At 43.0% G+C, this 21,553-nt stretch overlaps 2 protein-coding genes across 3 annotated transcripts; one reads left to right on the top strand and one right to left on the bottom strand.

The window, feature by feature from the left end:
* Positions 1 to 4,408: 4,408 nt before the first annotated feature.
* On the bottom strand, positions 4,409 to 15,974 carry psmd7 (proteasome 26S subunit, non-ATPase 7). Its single transcript, XM_074634016.1, has 8 exons — positions 15,808 to 15,974; positions 9,440 to 9,531; positions 7,423 to 7,515; positions 7,226 to 7,323; positions 7,057 to 7,137; positions 6,588 to 6,679; positions 6,158 to 6,356; positions 4,409 to 5,036 (listed from the first exon to the last, which is right to left on the bottom strand). Exons 1-8 carry the CDS (start codon positions 15,879 to 15,881, stop codon positions 4,773 to 4,775), a joined length of 993 nt encoding a protein of 330 aa, XP_074490117.1. The 5' UTR covers positions 15,882 to 15,974; the 3' UTR covers positions 4,409 to 4,772.
* Positions 15,919 to 19,850, top strand: LOC141766841 (dynein light chain roadblock-type 2). Of its 2 annotated transcripts, none has more exons than XM_074634018.1 (4): positions 15,919 to 16,131; positions 19,117 to 19,192; positions 19,265 to 19,432; positions 19,554 to 19,850. In XM_074634018.1, the coding sequence occupies exons 1-4, from the start codon at positions 16,114 to 16,116 to the stop codon at positions 19,595 to 19,597; spliced, it is 306 nt and encodes a 101-aa protein (XP_074490119.1). In that variant the 5' UTR covers positions 15,919 to 16,113; the 3' UTR covers positions 19,598 to 19,850. The 2 variants fall into 2 exon arrangements, with proteins under 2 accessions (XP_074490119.1, XP_074490120.1); XM_074634019.1 differs by having other exon boundaries at positions 15,919 to 16,135; positions 19,124 to 19,192.
* Positions 19,851 to 21,553: the final 1,703 nt, after the last annotated feature.

Below are 21,553 nucleotides of genomic sequence, written 5' to 3'. Positions count from 1 at the left end.
CTACTGATCACACCTAGTACTACACCTATATACTACTAGATACTACCTAGTACCACCTCTACTGATCACACCTAGTACTACACCTATATACTACTAGTACTACTAGTACCACCCCTACTGATCACACCTAGTACTACACTATATACAATAGTACTACTAGTACCACCCCTACTGATCACACCTAGTACTACACCTATATACTACTAGTACTACTAGTACCACCCTCTACTGATCACACCTAGTACTACACCTATATACTACTAGTACTACTAGTACCACCCCTACTGATCAACACACTAGTACCACCTCTACTGATCCTACCTAGTACTACACCTATATACTACTAGTACTACTAGTACCACCTCTACTGATCACACCTAGTACTACACCTATATACTACTAGTACTACTAGTACCACCTCTACCTGATCACACCTAGTACTACACCTATATACTACTAGTACTACTAGTACCACCCCTACTGATCACACCTAGTACGTACTATAGTACCACCTCTACTGATCACACCTAGTACTACACCTATATACTACTAGTACTACTAGTACCACCTCTACTGATCACACCTAGTACTACACCTATATACTACTAGTACTACTAGTACCACCTCTACTGATCACACCTAGTACTACACCTATATACTACTAGTACTACTAGTACCACCCCTACTGATCACACCTAGTACTACACCTATATACTACTAGTATCTACTAGTACCACCCCTACTGATCACACCTAGTACTACACCTATATACTACTAGTACTACTAGTACCACCTCTACTGATCACACCTAGTACTACACCTATATACTACTAGTACTACTAGTACCACCCCTACTGATCACACCTAGTACTACACCTATATACTACTAGTACTACTAGTACCACCCCTACTGATCACACCTAGTACTACACCTATATACTACTAGTACTACTAGTACCACCTCTACTGATCACACCTAGTACTACACCTATATACTACTAGTACTACTAGTACCACCTCTACTGATCACACCTAGTACTACACCTATATACTACTAGTACTACTAGTACCACCTCTACTGATCACACCTAGTACTACACCTATATACTACTAGTACTACTAGTACCACCCCTACTGATCACACCTAGTACTACACCTATATACTACTAGTACTACTAGTACCACCTCTACTGATCACACCATTGACTACATCTATCTAGTACTACATCTATCTAGTACTACATCTATATAGTACTACATCTATCCACCTCTACTGATCACCACTAGTACTACATCTAGTACTAGTAGTACTAGATAGATGTAGTACTAGTAGTATAGCTATCTAGTATTACTAGTAATACTCCTCCTCCTCCTCCTCCTCTTCCTCCTCCTCCTCCTCCTCCTCTTCCTCCTCCTCCTCCTCCTCCTCTTCCTCCTCCTCCTTCTCCTCCTCTTCCTCTTCCTCCTCCTCCTCCTTCTCCTCCTCCTCCTTCTCCTCCTCCTCTTGCTCTTCCTCCTCCTCCTCCTCCTCTTCCTCCTCCTCCTCCTTCTCCTTCTCCTCCTCCTCTTGCTCTTCCTTCTCCTCCTCCTCCTCCTCTTCCTCCTCCTCTTCCTCCTCCTCCTCCTTCTCCTCCTCCTCCTTCTCCTCCTCCTCTTGCTCTTCCTCCTCCTCCTCTTCCTCCTCCTCCTCCTCCTCCTCCTCCTCCTCCTCCTCCTCCTCCTCCTCCTCTTCCTCCTCCTCCTTCTCCTCCTCTTCCTCTTCCTCCTCCTCCTTCTCCTCCTCCTCCTTCTCCTCCTCCTCTTGCTCTTCCTCCTCCTCCTCTTCCTCCTCCTCCTCCTTCTCCTTCTCCTCCTCCTCTTGCTCTTCCTCCTCCTCCTCCTCCTCCTCTTCCTTCTCCTCCTCCTCTTCCTCCTCCTCTTCCTCCTCCTCCTCCTTCTCCTCCTCCTCCTTCTCCTCCTCCTCTTGCTCTTCCTCCTCCTCCTCTTCCTCCTCCTTCTCCTTCTCCTCCTCCTCTTGCTCTTCCTCCTCCTCCTCCTCCTCCTCCTCACTAAAAGGCACAGCGCTGCACCCTGTGTCCTCATAATAACTCTACTTTATATACTGTATATATATATACAGTATATATATAATATACTGTATATATATTGTATATATATATACAGTATATAATATATACAATATACAGTATATATATATACAGTATATATTAAATATATATACAAGCTATTTCTAATATTCATGTAATATATCTTCACTCAGTCCCATAGCTCTCTGTACATAACCTCTCTGTGTAGATATAAATATAACTCCACCTCTATATATATTCTTTATAATACTCATAGTTTTATTGATTTATTTCATCAGTATGCAACTTATACTTAACTCTTATTCATAATAGAATATAACATATGTCTATCCTTTGCACCTTAACTGCAATCTGTATGTCTATTTATATACGCCACACACTGTATATCAGTTATCCTGGTTTGCACTCTGGTTGGATGCAAAACTGCACGTCGTTGTACTTCTACTGTGTGCGATGACAATAAAGTTGAATCAGCCCCTCATTTGCATAATGGAGCAGAAATGCATAAAGACATGCATAAAGACATGCATAAAGACATGCATAAAGACATGCATAAAGAAATGCATAAAGAAATGAAGTTTTGGGGAAATAAATAAGGTGTGAAATGCAAAGGGAAAAATCAAGCAGAAATAAATAAATGAATTAATACATACATTTAAAAAATAAATATAAAATAAGTAAAAAAATAAGTGCAAAGAGAAATTAGTATATTTGTAAAATAATAAAAATAAATGCATTAATAAATGAAAGGGAAAATTAAACAGAATAGTAAATAAATAAGGGAATTAATACCAAGATAAATAAATAAAGAAGCAGAAATATAAATGTATGTCACATTCTATCAATTAATGGCTGCATTTATTTGTAATATTAATTTTGCTACATTTATTGACATATATATATATACGTATATATATATTTATTTATCGAGTCATTTATTTATTTTGCCAGGTTCCGTCCTCCATAATGCTTTACATGATATTGCATTTAAAAATAATACATTTGTATATTTATATTTTACAATATTTCATCAGTATGCAACTTATACTTAACTCTTATTCATTAGAATATAACATATGTGTATCCTTTGCACTTTAACTGCAATCTGCATGTCTATTTATATATACGCCACATATATCCTCATTTGTATATACTGTCTTCATCTGCACTTTACTAGATTGTACTCTGGTTAACTGCATGTCGTTGTAATTCTACTTCTACTTGTACTTGTACTGGTACTTGTACTGGTACTTATAGCCTACTCTGTGCAATGATAAATAAAGTTGAATCTAATCTAAGCTATATAGGACTTTTATAGATTTGTATTGCCGTTTGTATCCCAAATCCACCAGAAACCTGCTCACTATTATATCTCAGTAACTGAACTACATCTCATCTTGCCTATTTATTTATATATTTATTATTTTTATTTACTTGTATTATGGTGTCCTACAGTATGTAGTATTATGAGCCATTTATTATCTTTCATTGTTCTGTTCCACGACTCTGTCTGCCTGCTACTTGGTTTGTGTGGGCAGGTACTGGAGACGGGCGTGGCCGTGGCTCCTCAGTGAAACAGCAACACCTGAGCTCATCAGCAACACTGGCTACACCTGTGACCTGAGTCCTGTGACCTGAGTCCTGGGTGACAGAGCTCTTTTAAAACCCGTCGTGGAGCTCCTTGAGACCCATTTTGCTTTTCCATGAAACACATTTTGACTCGTCACAGTAGGAAAAGCACAGATGTAAATAATGTAACTTAATGACGGCTGAATTCCTTTGAGCTGCTTCGATTAGTCTACTTGTTTCTGGTGCATGCTGACTCACCGTCACTCTTCAACAGAACGGAGCCATCTCTAAGTGTTATTAGTATTATTAGTAACACCTGTTCCTTTGCTACTATAACAAGTCAAAATGTCTGCTGTGAGAAAGAATAGAATAGCATATTCTAAAGGCCTGTCTGGTGTGTTGCTGCACCATACATATACACCATATTGTATAGTATTGTTACTTAGTTCTGCCGTGTTGTTTGTACCAGATCTATTTAAAACGTGTAACTTTGTTAGTGTTGGAGCAGCTTCTGTTCTCAGTAACAGAACTCATCCTCATTCAGTCTAGAATTTGGAGATCTGAGCATCACTGAGTTCATACTGCCGTGGGGAATATCCCCCCCCACACACACTCACACACACCGCCTGTTCACTGTTTAGTTTTTGACAGTATCAATAGAATCAGTTCATCTGTCTTCAGGCGTTTCTATTATACAACAACTTACCAACCGTTTCTAAATTTAGACAGATCAAATAAAAACAGAAAACTGCAAAAAAACAGCCCATTTTTAATCTGATCCATATTTAATGAGTGATACAGAAACAAAACAGTTTTTTTCCATCTTAGAAAAAAGAAACTCCAGCTGTTGTACAACATCAGGAGCATGGCAACTATGAAAACAGAATAAACATGTTGTCATAGTTCAGAACACCGAAGATCTCTGTACGATAATAACAGTCTTTATGAGGGACACTTGTGACCCTGAGGCCAGGTCTCATATGACACCGTTCCCCATATAGAGTCCTACTTTTAGCCGGAGACCCACATGCAGAGCTGTGACTGTGGGCAGAAAGTAGAGCACCACTCGGAGGAAGACGGCATGATGTGAGAGAAGACCTGAAAGAGAGACAACACTCATTTCTTCTTCTTCTCGTCTTTCTTGGCACCATCAGCTTTCTCCTTCTCCTTGTCTTTGTCCTTATCATCTTTTTTCTCTTTGTCGTCTTTCTTCTCTTTCTTGCCTTCCTCCTTCTCCTGTCCTTCCTTCTTCTCTGCGTCTCGGTTGGAAATCTTGTTGTTGATCAAGTTGTGAAGAGCCACCACGGAGCGGATGAGCGAGGCCAGGTACACCACCAGCATCTGGTCGTTGGTCTTCAGGTAGAAGGCTTTGGTGAACTCCTGCAGAGACACAAGCAGAAGATTCAGCAACACAACAACACGCATCATGTTCATATGATATGATCATATTCAGCAACACAACAACACGCATCATGTTCATATGATATGATCATATTCAGCAACACAACAACACACATCATGTTCATATGATATGATCATATTCAGCAACACAACACGCATCATGTTCATATGATATGATCATATTCAGCAACACAACACACATCATGTTCATATGATATGATCATATTCAGCAACACAACAACACGCATCATGTTCATATGATATGATCATATTCAGCAACACAACAACACACATCATGTTCATATGATATGATCATATTCAGCAACACAACACGCATCATGTTCATATGATATGATCATATTCAGCAACACAACAACACGCATCATGTTCATATGATATGATCATATTCAGCAACACAACACGCATCATGTTCATATGATATGATCATATTCAGCAACACAACACACATCATGTTCATATGATGTGAAATGAACAAGGATAAAGGAAAAATAATAATAATAATAATAATAATAAACTAGACTAGATGCAGTTATGCTGGTTAATCACAGGACGGCGTCCAAGAATTAATAAAACTAGATAACTGAATTACATTTTTAAAAAACGATGGAATGGAAGAATATACTCTAAATAGGACCCCGGTGGACAGATGTCTTTGTTCGGAGCTACAGTTGATGCTGGTAAACATCTGAGGTGCTGGAGGGCTGCCTGTCACTCAATCTGACTCACTTTGCCCTCCAGAGGACAAACTGAGAAGCTGCTCAGTCAGACTCACTTTGCCCTCCAGAGGACAAACTGAGAAGCTGCTCAGTCAGAGAGGATTTCATGTTTTCTGTTCAGATCTTTGTTTTCCTCTCCTCCGTTTGGTTCACTGAACTCATTGTAAATTGTGCTGTAGTTGTAATTGTACAGAATTAATAACATAACAAGTGTACTAATGTTTCAATATATTCATAAATATACATATATATAGCTCTCAAAGTCACATACCATAAGCAAAATAAACTATATTTCAATAACTGTAATTCAAAAGACACTGATTTCCCTCCAGTGACTCCTGTAAATCAACAGAAAGACCGTACCAGTAGGTTGACGTCTGGCAGCAGGTTGAAGACGTCCTGCAGCTGGTAGATGATCTGGTGGTTGATGGGGAGTTTCCCTGCCGTCACTCTCTCCAGGTAAGAGCGGATGTCCAACAGCTTGGAGTTGAGTCCCTTCAGGCCGTGAACCTGGTTTGTGATCTGTTGCGACAGAGTGCCCACGGTGGTATCCTTGATGTCTCTGTATTATGGGATGTAGCGGATGACAAGTGAATGAGTGTGAATGAGATGTGAAGAGTTTACAGTGTTGATCATTTCATCAGTATGTCTTAGGACATTTGGTGATTAGAGTAAAGTTGAAGCATCATTTCTACTCAGTAGTGAAACCACAAGTATTTACTGTTGTGACTAAAAGGGTTATTCCATGTTTACCAGCGTAGCAAAGTGTGTGAATCAAAGGTCTGTTTGGTACCTGAGCAGATGCTCCACACCCACTTCCTCCGCTTCCTCAGCTCCAATCTCACTGGTGACGTGTTCAAATGTCTTGGATGTTGGAGTTCCATCCTGTAAAGAGGAAATGACAACAATGAAACTAATGAAGATAATGCCTGTTTTCAACCAACATACAAAAACCCCTAAAAAGAAAAGCCTCAGTGAGGTGTTTGAAAGCAACAGATGGAACAGGATGAGAACACTGCAGTACAGACTGTCACCTTCCACTGGGAATACTTTCTAACAACCTTTAGCTCTTCAAAGGTCGTCCAGTTGACCTTGTGGACAGATTACATATGAAGAGTAATCACTAAACCTATTTCATTGAGAATCACCAGACTTGTGTCCAGGAAACCCAGACTGGGTTATTATGTCATTTATGATTCAATAAATCAATGCTCAGCACAAACACTTTGGAAACAACGGTTATTCTATTACGATTCACTTACATCATGGATCTCCTCCACAGAGATGTATGCTTCTGTAGGTAGACCGAGGTCTTTGGGCTTCACATCTATGATGACTAACACCTGGTAGGATGACAGACATATTAGTGACTTATAGAACAAGCTGATGTCACAACACATGACCACAAAGCAGAGGAAACCAGTTACATACCGAGTTGGTACAGTACTGCTTGATGAGCTCATTGATGGCAATGTCATTTTTATGTAACTTGGGTCCTGTGTGGTACCATCCCACTATTCTTTCTCTGGCTGAAAACCAGGGAAGACAGTTATTCACAGGTAGAAAACCAGGGCAGCACCATCACATAGAACACAACTGAATCAGGCAGACGTAGTTCAGTGCCTTACCATTAACTTTCTTGAACATGCCATACATGTTCTCCAAGTAGTCATGATCCAGGAACCACACGGAGTCGTCTCTGTCATCCTCGTCAAATGGCACTGTAAAGGAACACTGACAATGAATTGACAGAAATTGTCTGTGGCAGACTTTCCTGACATTTAAAATAAATGTGTGTGTGAATTTTCCCTTCATAAAGTGTTGTAGCAGTTATGAATCCATAAAGTGTTGTAGCAGTTATGAATCCATAAAGTGTTGTAGCAGTTATGAATCCATAAAGTGTTGTAGCAGTTATGAATCCATAAAGTGTTGTAGCAGTTATGAATCCATAAAGTGTTGTAGCAGTTATGAATCCATAAAGTGTTGTAGCAGTTATGAATCCACAGTAAGATGCTGTGTGATGTATGAAAATATCATAAACGGGGCCCTCCACTGGTTTTACCCGCCTGATCTGCCTGAGAAAACAACTGTGTGATGTTTTCTGTGGCTCTGAAGGGAGCTCTCTGAGGTCTTATAAACTCTGATGATGCCGTTGGTGATCTTGGTTTAGGATTTAAGAACACACATTTATAACAGAAGGCCTGCATTACAAACTGAGAGCATGAAGTTTGAAAGATGTGAGTATTTAGTGTGCAGGGAGGGTCAGATAACACATCCTACTGGGGACATCATCAGCAGTGAAGGATCCAGTCTTTTAACAGTTTGTAACATACTAGAGACTAAACTCTAATGGTTCTATTCCTTTATCACTAGAGACTAAACTCTAATGGTTCTACTCCCCTTTAACACTCGAGACTAAACTCTAATGGTTCTACTCCCCTTTAACACTAGAGACTAAACTCTAATGGTTCTATTCCCCTTTAACACTCGAGACTAAACTCTAATGGTTCTATTCCCCTTTATCACTAGAGACTAAACTCTAATGGTTCTATTCCTTTATCACTAGAGACTAAACTCTAATGGTTCTACTCCCCTTTAACACTAGAGACTAAACTCTAATGGTTCTATTCCCCTTTAACACTCGAGACTAAACTCTAATGGTTCTATTCCCCTTTATCACTAGAGACTAAACTCTAATGGCTCTATTCCCCTTTAACACTAGAGACTAAACTCTAATGGCTCTATTCCCCTTTAACACTAGAGACTAAACTAATGGCTCTATTCCCCTTTAACACTAGAGACTAAACTCTAATGGCTCTATTCCCCTTTAACACTAGAGACTAAACTCTAATGGTTCTATTTCCCTTTAACACTAGAGACTAAACTCTAATGGTTCTATTCCCCTTTAACACTCGAGACTAAACTCTAATGGTTCTATTCCCCTTTATCACTAGAGACTAAACTCTAATGGTTCTATTCCTTTATCACTAGAGACTAAACTCTAATGGTTCTATTCCCCTTTAACACTAGAGACTAAACTCTAATGGTTCTACTCCCCTTTAACACTAGAGACTAAACTAATGGCTCTATTCCCCTTTAACACTAGAGACTAAACTCTAATGGCTCTATTCCCCTTTATCACTAGAGACTAAACTCTAATGGTTCTATTCCCCTTTAACACTAGAGACTAAACTCTAATGGTTCTATTCCCCTTTAACACTCGAGACTAAACTCTAATGGTTCTATTCCCCTTTAACACTAGAGACTAAACTCTAATGGTTCTATTCCCCTTTAACACTAGAGACTAAACTCTAATGGTTCTATTCCCCTTTAACACTAGAGACTAAACTCTAATGGTTCTATTCCCCTTTAACACTAGAGACTAAACTCTAATGGTTCTATTCCCCTTTAACACTAGAGACTAAACTCTAATGGTTCTATTCCCCTTTAACACTAGAGACTAAACTCTAATGGTTCTATTTCCCTTTATTATATTATTGTGAACCTGTTTCTCCTAAATCCTCCAAATACACCATGTCACTCACCATGTCACCATGTCACTCACCATGTCACCATGTCTCTCACCAAGTCACTCACAATGTCACCATGTCTCTCACCATGTCACCATGTCACCATGTCACTCACCTGCAAAACTATTTGAGACGTCAAGAACTTTTTTCTGCCATGATCCCAGAAGGACTCCCACCACTCGCTTCTGATTGCCAACTTTTCCTATCCTGGAGAGAGAAATACACATCGTCTCGTTAATCTGATCTGACTTCAGTCAGCAGTGAACAACATGACTCAGAAACACCTTTAGACCTGATGCTAGGCTGCTCCTGAAGGACAGACACCACCCAGCTCTCTCTGTGTTCAGGTGGAACACCACCCAGCTCTCTCTCTGTGTTCAGGTGGAACACCACCCAGCTCTCTCTCTGTGTTCAGGTGGAACACCACCCAGCTCTCTCTCTGTGTTCAGGTGGAACACCACCCAGCTCTCTCTCTGTGTTCAGGTGGAACACCACCCAGCTCTCTCTGTGTTCAGGTGGAACACCACCCAGCTCTCTCTCTGTGTTCAGGTGGAACACCACCCAGCTCTCTCTCTGTTCAGGTGGAGGGAATCAGGACTCAACCTGAGGCTCCACAGTCCAGAGAGCATCTCCCCTCACAGAGCAGATCTGGTTTCACAACACCTTCTTCTTCCAGCTACAATCAGACTGGTGGTAAAGGACGTTAAAGAGAAACACTAAAACCCCCCCACACCTCCTTACCATCACTGACACACAGTTCACCTGAACTGAATGGACTGTAATGCTGTGCAATATGCTGCCTTCCACTGAGCAATACTCTGAAATATATTCATTATTCCTCTCCGGGAACCATCACCTTAACGTGGTGGAGAGGTTTGTGTGTCCCTATGACCCTGAGGGCTGTGTTGTCTGGAGCCTCGTGCTCCTGGTAGGGTCTCCCATGGCAAATTGGTCTTAGGTGAGGGGCCGGACTAAGAATGGTTCACAAAAAACCCAATGACGACACGAGGCAGAGGAGGAGTTACCCGGCCCGGAGGAAGCCCGGGGCCCACGTCTGGAGCCAGGCCCAGACGGAGGGCCCGTCAACGAGCGTCTGGTGGCCGGGCTTGCCACGGAGCCCGGCCGGGGATACCCCGAAAAAGGAACGTGGCACCCCCCTCCTCTCCATCCTGTGGGCTCACCACCTGCGGGAAGAACCGCTTGGGTCGGGTGCGCTGCCACACGGGTGGCAGTGAAGGCCAGGGACCTCGACGGACTGGACCCGGGCGGCAGAGGCTGGCTCTGGGGACGTGGAACGTCACCTCTCTGTGGGGGAAGGAGCTGGAGCTTGTGCGGGAGGTGGAGCGCTACCAGTTGGATCTGGTAGGGCTTACCTCTACGCACAGCCTCGGTTCTGGAACCGTACTCTTGGATAGGGGTTGGACTCTATTCTTCTCTGGAGTTGCCCATGGTGTGAGGCGCCGGGCGGGTGTGGGGATACTCACAAATCCCCGGCTGAGTGCCGCTATGTTGGAGTTTACCCCGGTGGACGAGAGGGTCGCCTCCCTACGCCTTCGGGTTATGGGGGGGAAAACTCTGACTGTTGTTTGTGCGTATGCACCAAACAGCAGTTCGGAGTATTCGGCCTTCTTGGAGACCCTGAATGGAGTCCTGTATGGGGCTCCAGTAGGGGACTCCATAGTTCTCCTGGGAGACTTCAACGCGCACGTGGGCAACGATGGAGACACCTGGAGTGGCGTGATTGGGAGGAACGGCCTCCCTGATCTAAACCCGAGTGGTCGTTTGTTGTTGGACTTCTGTGCTAGTCATGGATTGTCCATAACGAACACCATGTTCGAACATAAGGATGCTCATAAGTGTACGTGGTACCAGAGCACCCTAGGCCGAAGGTCGATGATCGATTTTGTAATCGTATCATCTGATCTGAGGCCGCATGTTTTGGACACTCGGGTGAAGAGAGGGGCGGAGCTGTCAACTGATCACCATCTGGTGGTGAGTTGGGTCAGAGGGTGGGGGAAGACTCTGGACAGACCTGGTAAGCCCAAACGCGTAGTGAGGGTGAACTGGGAACGTCTGGAGGAGGCCCCTGTCCGAGAGATCTTCAACTCACACCTCCGGCGGAGCTTTTCTGGCATCCCTGTGGAGGTTGGGGGCATTGAACCCGAGTGGACGATGTTCAAAGCTTCCATTGCTGAAGCTGCGGCGGTGAGCTGTGGTTTTAAGGTCTTAGGTGCCTCAAGGGGCGGCAACCCTCGAACACCGTGGTGGACACCGGTGGTCAGGGAAGCCGTCCGACTGAAGAAGGAGGCCTTCCGGGATATGTTATCTCGGAGGTCTCCGGAGGCAGTTGCAGGGTACCGACGGGCCCGAAGAGCAGCAGCCACTGCCGTGACGGAGGCAAAGCAGCGGGTGTGGGAGGAGTTCGGAGCAGCCATGGAGAAGGACTTTCGGTCGGCACCAAAGTGCTTCTGGAAAACCATCCGGCACCTTAGGAGGGGGAAACGGGGAACCATCCAAGCTGTGTACAGTAAGGATGGGACACTGTTGACCTCAACTGAGGAGGTAATCGGGCGGTGGAAGGAGCACTTTGAGGAACTTCTGAATCCGACCAATATGCCCTCTATGGTAGAGGCAGAGCTGGAAGCTGATGGGGGACCATCATCAATTACCCTGGTGGAAGTCACTGAGGTAGTCAAACAACTCCACAGTGGCAAAGCCCCGGGGGTTGATGAGATCCGCCCTGAAATGCTGAAGGCTCTGGGTGGGGAGGGGCTGTCTTGGATGACACGTCTCTTCAACACCGCGTGGAAGTCGGTGACAGTGCCTAAGGAGCGGCAGACCGGGGTGGTGGTTCCCCTTTTCAAAAAGGGGGACCAGAGAGTGTGTGCCAATTACAGGGGTATCACACTGCTCAGCCTCCCTGGTAAAGTCTACTCCAAGGTGCTGGAAAGGAGGGTTCGGCCGATAGTCGAACCTCGGATCGAAGAGGAACAATGCGGATTCCGTCCTGGCCGTGGAACAACGGACCAGCTCTTCACTCTCGCAAGGATCCTGGAGGGGGCCTGGGAGTATGCCCATCCAGTCTACATGTGCTTTGTGGACTTGGAGAAGGCATATGACCGGGTCCCCCGGGAGATACTGTGGGGGGTGCTGCGGGAGTATGGGGTGAGGGGGGCACTTCTCAGGGCCATCCAATCCCTGTACGCCCAAAGCGAGAGCTGTGTTCGGATCCTCGGCAGTAAGTCGGACTCGTTTCCGGTGGGGGTTGGCCTACGCCAGGGCTGCGCTTTGTCACCAATCCTGTTCGTGATATTCATGGACAGGATATCGAGGCGTAGTCGGGTGGAGGAGGGTTTGCAGATCGGTGTGCTGAGGATCTCATCGCTGCTTTTTGCAGATGATGTGGTCCTGTTGGCATCATCGGTCTGCGACCTCCAGCACTCACTGGATCGGTTCGCAGCCGAGTGTGACGCAGTCGGGATGAGAATCAGCACCTCTAAATCTGAGGCCATGGTTCTCAGCAGGAAACCGGTGGATTGCCTACTCCGGGTAGGGAATGAGTCCTTACCCCAAGTGAAGGAGTTTAAGTATCTCGGGGTCTTGTTCGCGAGTGAGGGGACGATGGAATGTGAGATTGGTCGGAGAATCGGAGCAGCAGGGGCGGTATTGCATTCGCTTTACCGCACCGTTGTGACGAAAAGAGAGCTGAGCCGGAAGGCAAAGCTCTCGATCTACCGTTCAATCTTCGTTCCTACTCTCACCTATGGTCATGACCGAAAAAACGAGGTCGCGGGTGCAAGCGGCCGAAATGGGTTTCCTCAGGAGGGTGGCTGGTGTCTCCCTTAGAGATAGGGTAAGAAGCTCAGTCATCCGTGAGGAACTCGGAGTAGAGTCCTTGCTCCTTTGCGTCGAAAGGAGCCAGTTGAGGTGGTTCGGGCATCTAGCACGGATGCCTCCTGGGCGCCTCCCTTGGGAGGTGTTCCAGGCACGACCAGCTGGGAAGACCCAGGACTAGGTGGAGAGATTATATCTCTACTCTGGCCTGGGAACGCCTCGGGATCCCCCAGTCAGAGCTGGTTAATGTGGCCCGGGAAAGGGAAGTTTGGGGTCCCCTGCTGGAGCTGTTGCCCCCGCGACCCGATCCCGGATAAGCGGTTGAAGATGGATGGATGGATGGATGGATATTCATTATTTAAATTATTTTTTATGAGAGTTACAAGTTCTTTTAACATGGTCATGGAGCATATATGATATTAAAAAAAAATAATATATATATATATACATACATATACTGTATATTAGTATTGTTGGGGTATTGTTCCTATACAGAGGGTAGTTTAGTTTATTTATTGACTACACTGAGGGAGTTTTATATTTTAATAATGTATTTATTTATTGTGTTGAGTTGAATGTGCTACTTATTCTGTTCTGTAATTACCTTGTATTGCCTTTTCTACCTTTTCTTTTCTTAAAGCTGACTCGATGTAAACTGATCACAATTCACATGAACTTACTGTAGGTGAACTTATAGATGATAATGGCAAATAAAACTCTTGAATGTTGAATCTACTAGAAGCTAAACTAATGCTAATCTTCATGTTGTCATTGCTAATAAAAAATGACCAGATTATATCAGTTCAACCACTAACCGGCTGATCTACTGATTCATGTTCAGTTCAACCACTAACCTGCTGATCTACTGATTCATGTTCAGTTCAACCACTAACCGGCTGATCTACTGATTCATGTTCAGTTCAACCACTAACCGGCTGATCTACTGATTCATGTTCAGTTCAACCACTAACCGGCTGATCTACTGATTCATGTTCAGTTCAACCACTAACCGGCTGATCTACCGATTCATGTTCAGTTCAACACATTAACCTGACTGTGTTGGAACACCAGCTAGTGACCAACTACACTCAACTATTTGTCTATCATTTAATGCCAGTAAGAGGTGATGACTGGATGTCCAGTGTGTCAGAATAGAGATCAGATGTTCAGGGGTTCAGTTCCAGACCAGACTTCATTAACAAACTCTGCTTTTAACAGAACTAACTGGACTCGTGTTGTGAAATGACACGTTAGCAAATATTAGATCACCTCTTTCTCACTTTCCTTCAACTGTAACTACACAACATCCTAACATCCTATCAGACCTCCTATAATCAGACCTCCTATCATCAGACCTCCTATCAGACCTCCTATCATCAGACCTCCTATCATCAGACCTCCTATCATCAGACCTCCTATCATCAGACCTCCTATCAGACCTCCTATCAGACCTGGGTAGACCTGCTGACTAGGAGGTGACCAGTGGGCCATCTGAGAGGCAATGAGATGAGATAAACCAGACCAGCAGAACACAGGTTTACACTGGTACTATATACACAGAACACTAACACAGGTCCATGTAACACTAACACAGGTCCATGTAACACTAACACAGGTCCATGTAACACTAACACAGGTCCATGTAACACTAACACAGGTCCATATAACACTAACACAGGTCCATGTAACACTAACACAGGTCCATATAACACTAACACAGGTCCATGTAACACTAACACAGGTCCATGTAACACCAGCAGTCAGTGAGGAGGTCTTAGTCTACATACTACATGTATTGATTGACAGACTGCTCACCTGTTCACTCTGTTTACATCTCTATACCTGTATACCTCTATACCTGTATACCTGTATACCTGTATACCTGTATACCTGTATACCTGTATACCTCTCCTGCTTCACTGTGTTCATGTTTGATGATGTTGCTGCTTTGACTGAATCTCCTCCAGAGGATGAATACAGATCCATCTGATCTGAAGCTAATGCTAAGCTAATGCTCAAGCTAATGCTAATCTGCATGTTATCATCGCTGATGAAATCAGATTATATCTTTATATCAGTTGAACCACCTGCTGATCTACTGATCTACTGATCATGTTCAGCTGAACACAGTAACCTGTGTGTGTCTGAACACCAGCTATAGATGACCTACACTCAGCTAGCTCACTGAGCTAGCTCTAGTTAGCTCACTGAGCTAGCTCTAGTTAGCTCACTGAGCTAGCTCTAGTTAGCTCACTGAGCTAGCTCTAGTTAGCTCACTGAGCTAGCTCTAGTTAGCTCACTGAGCTAGCTCTAGTTAGCTCACTGAGCTAGCTCTAGTTAGCTCACTGAGCTAGCTCTAGTTAGCTCACTGAGCTAGCTCTAGCTCAGTGAGCTAACTAGAGCTAGCTCACTGAGCTAACTAGAGCTAGCTCAGTGAGCTAACTAGAGCTAGCTCACTGAGCTAACTAGCCGCTAGCTCAGTGGTGAAGTCTTCATTCAGTGTGTACGGGGCTCTGACTCAGCAGGGCTAGGCTAGGCTAAGCTAACGTTAGCCTAGCCTAGCCTAGCCTAGCTTAGCAGCGTTGTTCTTCTGGTCATGTCATCTTCTAACCTTTATAGAAACACTCTGAACAGAACCAGTGGACTGACCTGTTGAAGTGATCCACCACGCTGAGCAGCACCAGCGGATGAACCACCACGTTTTCCACCGCGAGCTCCGGCATCTTCACTCAGTCACTCAGAGAGGAACACAGACACTCAGCTTCAGCTCCTCACAGCTCACAGCCTGAACCGATACCCGGATCACTTCCGACTGCGTCTGACGACACTTCCGTTTCTCTGGGCAACAGAGAGACGCGCAGAGAGCAGGAGGTTAGTGTGAGGAGACAGACTGAGGACGCGCAGAGAGAAGACGGAACAGTCCATGGATCAGACTCAGAGAGACTCTCAGACAACATGGCAACAATTGAACACGTAAGTTGACTGAATGTGATCCATTTATCTGTGCAATGTATCCGTGATGCAATATACTGAACACCTCAATATACTGAACACCTCAATATACTGAACACCTCAATATACTGAACACCTCAATATAGAACACCTCAATATACTGAACACCTCAATATACTGAACACCTCAATATACTGAACACCTCAATATACTGAACACCTCAATATACTGAACACCTCAATATAGAACACCTCAATATACTGAACACCTCAATATACTGAACACCTCAATATACTGAACACCTCAATATACTGAACATCTCAATATACTGAACACCTCAACATACTGAACACCTCAATATACTGAACACCTCAATATACTGAACACCTCAATATACTGAACACCTCAACATACTGAACACCTCAATATACTGAACACCTCAATATACTGAACATCTCAACATACTGAACACCTCAATATACTGAACATCTCAACATACTGAACACCTCAACATACTGAACATCTCAATATACTGAACACCTCAACATACTGAACACCTCAACATACTGAACATCTCAACATACTGAACACCTCAACATACTGAACACCTCAATATACTGAACACCTCAATATACTGAACACCTCAATATACTGAACATCTCAACATACTGAACACCTCAATATACTGAACATCTCAACATACTGAACACCTCAATATACTGAACACCTCAACATACTGAACATCTCAATATACTGAACATCTCAACATACTGAACACCTCAATATACTGAACATCTCAACATACTGAACACCTCAATATACTGAACACCTCAACATACTGAACATCTCAACATACTGAACACCTCAACATACTGAACACCTCAATATACTGAACACCTCAATATACTGAACACCTCAATATACTGAACATCTCAATATACTGAACACCTCAACATACTGAACACCTCAATATACTGAACACCTCAACATATCAACATACTGAACACCTCAACATACTGAACACCTCAATATACTGAACACCTCAACATACTGAACACCTCAATATACTGAACACCTCAACATACTGAACACCTCAATATACTGAACATCTCAACATACTGAACACCTCAACATACTGAACACCTCAATATACTGAACATCTCAACATACTGAACACCTCAACATACTGAACACCTCAATATACTGAACATCTCAATATACTGAACATCTCAATATACTGAACACCTCAACATACTGAACACCTCAATATACTGAACACCTCAACATACTGAACACCTCAACATACTGAACACCTCAACATACTGAACACCTCAATATACTGAACACCTCAACATACTGAACACCTCAACATACTGAACACCTCAATATACTGAACATCTCAACATACTGAACATCTCAATATACTGAACACCTCAATATACTGAACATCTCAACATACTGAACACCTCAATATACTGAACATCTCAATATACTGAACACCTCAATATACTGAACATCTCAACATACTGAACACCTCAATATACTGAACATCTCAACATACTGAACACCTCAACATACTGAACACCTCAATATACTGAACATCTCAACATACTGAACACCTCAACATACTGAACACCTCAATATACTGAACATCTCAACATACTGAACATCTCAATATACTGAACACCTCAATATACTGAACATCTCAATATACTGAACACCTCAATATACTGAACACCTCAATATACTGAACACCTCAACATACTGAACATCTCAATATACTGAACACCTCAATATACTGAACACCTCAATATACTGAACACCTCAATATACTGAACATCTCAACATACTGAACATCTCAACATACTGAACACCTCAACATACTGAACATCTCAATATACTGAACACCTCAATATACTGAACACCTCAATATACTGAACATCTCAATATACTGAACATCTCAATATACTGAACATCTCAATATACTGAACACTTCAATATACTGAACACCTCAACATACTGAACACCTCAATATACTGAACATCTCAATATACTGAACATCTCAATATACTGAACACCTCAATATACTGAACATCTCAACATACTGAACATCTCAACATACTGAACACCTCAACATACTGAACATCTCAATATACTGAACACCTCAATATACTGAACACCTCAATATACTGAACATCTCAATATACTGAACATCTCAATATACTGAACACTTCAATATACTGAACACCTCAACATACTGAACACCTCAATATACTGAACACCTCAATATACTGAACACCTCAAGTGCAACTTTGTTTACATTGTATTTATTACATCTCCTCTACCTATTCTACAAGAGCCATTACCTCTGTCTACATTACATCTATTTTATATTTTATACCTCTAGTGTAACACTTCTGTTTCTATTTATTTATTATATCTACTTCAGCTGTTTTATTTACTTTATAACTGTGTGTGTTTTACCTGTTAGATGTTTTATCTGCCTCGTTTAGTCTTGTCAAGTATTTGTTTTAAAGCACTGACCAGAAGTGGCAACTGTGAATCTCGTTGTATTTAATACGATGACAATAAAGCTATTCTGTTCTATTCTATTCTATTCTGTTTTTAGTTCCCTTCAGTGTCTCCTCATATCTATATTCATCATGTCTCTTTATGATTAACTGATTACTCTGGTGTCCAGTCTAAGACCTGCTCTATATATAAAGCCTCTCCAGATAACTTCTGTTATGATTTGACGCTATATAAAAATAAAATAAATTGAATTGAATTATTCATGTTTATATTAACGCAGATAACCAGAAATGACCTGACTGCATCAATGATATTATCTAGCTATAATAAAGTCATTTAAATGACTTTACTGGCACTAACCTGAAACCAGATCAAACATCCTTAAAGTTGCTGTTTATTTTCTTAATATCTTTTATACATTTCATGAGTGTGTGTTTTATTGAATATCTTCCTTCATGTCTTCGTGTCCTGCAGGCTGAAGTTGAGGAAACACTGAAGAGGATCGAAGCCCATAAAGGTGTGATTGGAACCATAGTAGTCAATGCAGAAGGTAAGCCTGTTCTCTGTTGTTAACAGCAGGTATAAGATACTATACAGGTTGTAAACGGTTTGATCTCGTCAGGTATTCCCATCAGAACTACTTTAGATAACTCCACGACGGTCCAGTACGCAGGACTTCTTCGCCACCTCACCATGAAGGCGAGGAGCGCCGTGAGGGACATCGACCCTCAGAATGACCTCACCTTCCTCCGCATCCGCTCCAAGAAACACGAGATCCTGGTTGCACCAGGTGAGTGTGTAGTTAGACCACTGAAACTAACATTTAATGTGACCTCAGTCTACAGCTGTAACTCACAACAGCTTTCACTACATCTGTATCCAACGTCTTCTCTTCTTTTATGTCTCTGCAGAGAACGACTTCCTGCTGATAGTCATCCAGAACCCATGTGAATAGCTTCTGGACATTTCCATGAGAGTCAGCCTTTAGTCTGTCACATGGTGCTTCTTTATCCAGACTAGATATCTGTCTACACGGTGTGATGTTGCTCCATGTCCTGCACAATCACTCCTTTTCTACTTGGAACTCAACTATGTCTCCTTAATCTACATGATGCATCGTTTGTTCTACATTATGTATTTCTTTCATTTCATGTCTTTGTGTGGATATTGAATAAGCCTGTGAAATAAAGCTGCTGGTGATTGTACAATACTTCTCATCCATGTTCCTTCTGATGAAAAACCTGAATAAACGAGAGGAGGAACAAACGCAGATGATCCGTACACGAGCACTGTGTCATACAATTAAGGAATTAACTGATGTATAACAGTGTTGAGCTTTAATTAGGACTTACAAACAGTCCCTTTAAAGAAGAAAAGATCTCAGTGACTTTACAGAGAGAGATCATTGTTGGGCCACAGGAGCTTCAGTCACAAGGACTGCTCAGTGGATTAAAGCTGATAAATCTGTGTGACTGGAACTGAACAGGAACAGAGACTACAGCGAGAGCACATGCCTGAAGGCTGGACCCAGGGTTGGGTTCTGGTGGTTCTGAGCTATGAGACACAGGGAAATCAACACAAAGTGATTGTAACTGATCACTTTGATCCAGTAGTGGAGGAAGGATTTAGATGCTTTACTTCAGTATAAATAGCAACATTACAGTGTAAAAGGTCTCAGAAAAGTACCTAGAGTGTCAAAAGTTCTCATTATTCAGGATGGGCCCTGCAAGCAAACAATGCTTCCATCCATTGTTACAACCGCTATGTTGATTTTGTTGAACCTGCTGGGACGGGGACACTTACCCAGTTATCATTCTTAGTGCAACCAATTTGGTGAAATCACGTAATAATTCCCTGCATAGCTCCACCCAACGTTCACCTGACTATAGAGGTGTAATCAGCCAGGGTCATTGAAAACACCTTATATATATATATATACTGGAAAAACAAAGTTGTTAAACTTGTGTTTGGTGGATTATTTCTCTGTTGTATCAATGCTAATGGTCATTGTATTTTACATCGTTGGAAAGCCTGTTTATTTACCTTCGCAATGATGTCCAACTTGTAAGGATCATGCATTTGTGGGATGAGCAGCACAGCTGATTATGTGGGTAGCGCCCAAGAAAGATTTGCCAAAATGCTCTGCCAATGGTAAACAGTGTATTGTCATAAGGCTACCAGGAAGCCTGCAATGACTGCCCTTCACCGTCAGGCCCGTTGGCGCTGGTGTCGACAACACAGACAATGGAACCTGAACATGTGGGGGAATGTCATGTTCAGTGATGAGTCCAGGTTCTGTCTGCCAAAGTTGGATGGCAGGTCAAAGTATGGAGACGACGCGGAGAACGCTATGCTGATTGTAGCACCGATGGAGTAACAGCTTTTGGTGGGGGCTGTGTCATGGTGTGGCGGGGGGCATCTCCCTCACTGGCAAAACAAGGCTTGTCATCATTGAAGGCCATCTCAATGCAGGGAGATATCGGGATGAGATTCTGCAGCCAGTGGTGATCCCATATCTCCACAATCTGGCACCTAACTTCATCCTCCAAGAAACAACGCTCCCCCCACAGAGCCAGGGTTATCACAGACTACCTCCACCATGTGGGAGTAGAGAGAATGGAACGGCCTGCCAAGAGTCCACACCTCAACCCAATTCAACACTTGTAGGATCAGCTTGGGCGTGCTGTACGTGTTAGAGTGACCAACACAACTACGCTGGCTGACCTGCAACCAATCCTGGTTGAGGAATGGAACGCCATCCCACAGCAACGTGTGACCAGGTTGGTGACCAGCATGAGGAGGAGGTGCCAGGCTGTTGTGGCTGCGTATGGATCTTCCACCGCTACTGAGGCTCCTGATGGTGTATTAAATGAATAAAGTGTAAAATAGCCAATATGTCATGTTTGTTCCT

This window comes from Sebastes fasciatus, chromosome 4, assembly GCF_043250625.1.
Source record: "Sebastes fasciatus isolate fSebFas1 chromosome 4, fSebFas1.pri, whole genome shotgun sequence".
NCBI classification, from domain to species: domain Eukaryota; kingdom Metazoa; phylum Chordata; class Actinopteri; order Perciformes; family Sebastidae; genus Sebastes; species Sebastes fasciatus.
This window is presented reverse-complemented; position numbering and strand designations above follow the sequence as displayed.

What these genes read in the sequence shown, in the direction of transcription:
- psmd7 (XM_074634016.1), bottom strand. Translation starts at nt 15,881, where the DNA reads ATGCCGGAGCTCGCGGTGGAAAACGTGGTGGTTCATCCGCTGGTGCTG. An exon ending in CGTCTCAAATAGTTTTGCAG is followed by an intron (nt 7,516 to 9,439) that starts GTGAGTGACATG and finishes GTTCCTTTACAG; the next exon opens with TGCCATTTGACGAGGATGAC. An exon ending in TGCCAGACGTCAACCTACTG is followed by an intron (nt 5,037 to 6,157) that starts GTACGGTCTTTC and finishes GTGTCTCTGCAG; the next exon opens with GAGTTCACCAAAGCCTTCTA.
- LOC141766841 (XM_074634018.1), top strand. An exon ending in CATAGTAGTCAATGCAGAAG is followed by an intron (nt 19,193 to 19,264) that starts GTAAGCCTGTTC and finishes TGATCTCGTCAG; the next exon opens with GTATTCCCATCAGAACTACT. An exon ending in CGAGATCCTGGTTGCACCAG is followed by an intron (nt 19,433 to 19,553) that starts GTGAGTGTGTAG and finishes ATGTCTCTGCAG; the next exon opens with AGAACGACTTCCTGCTGATA.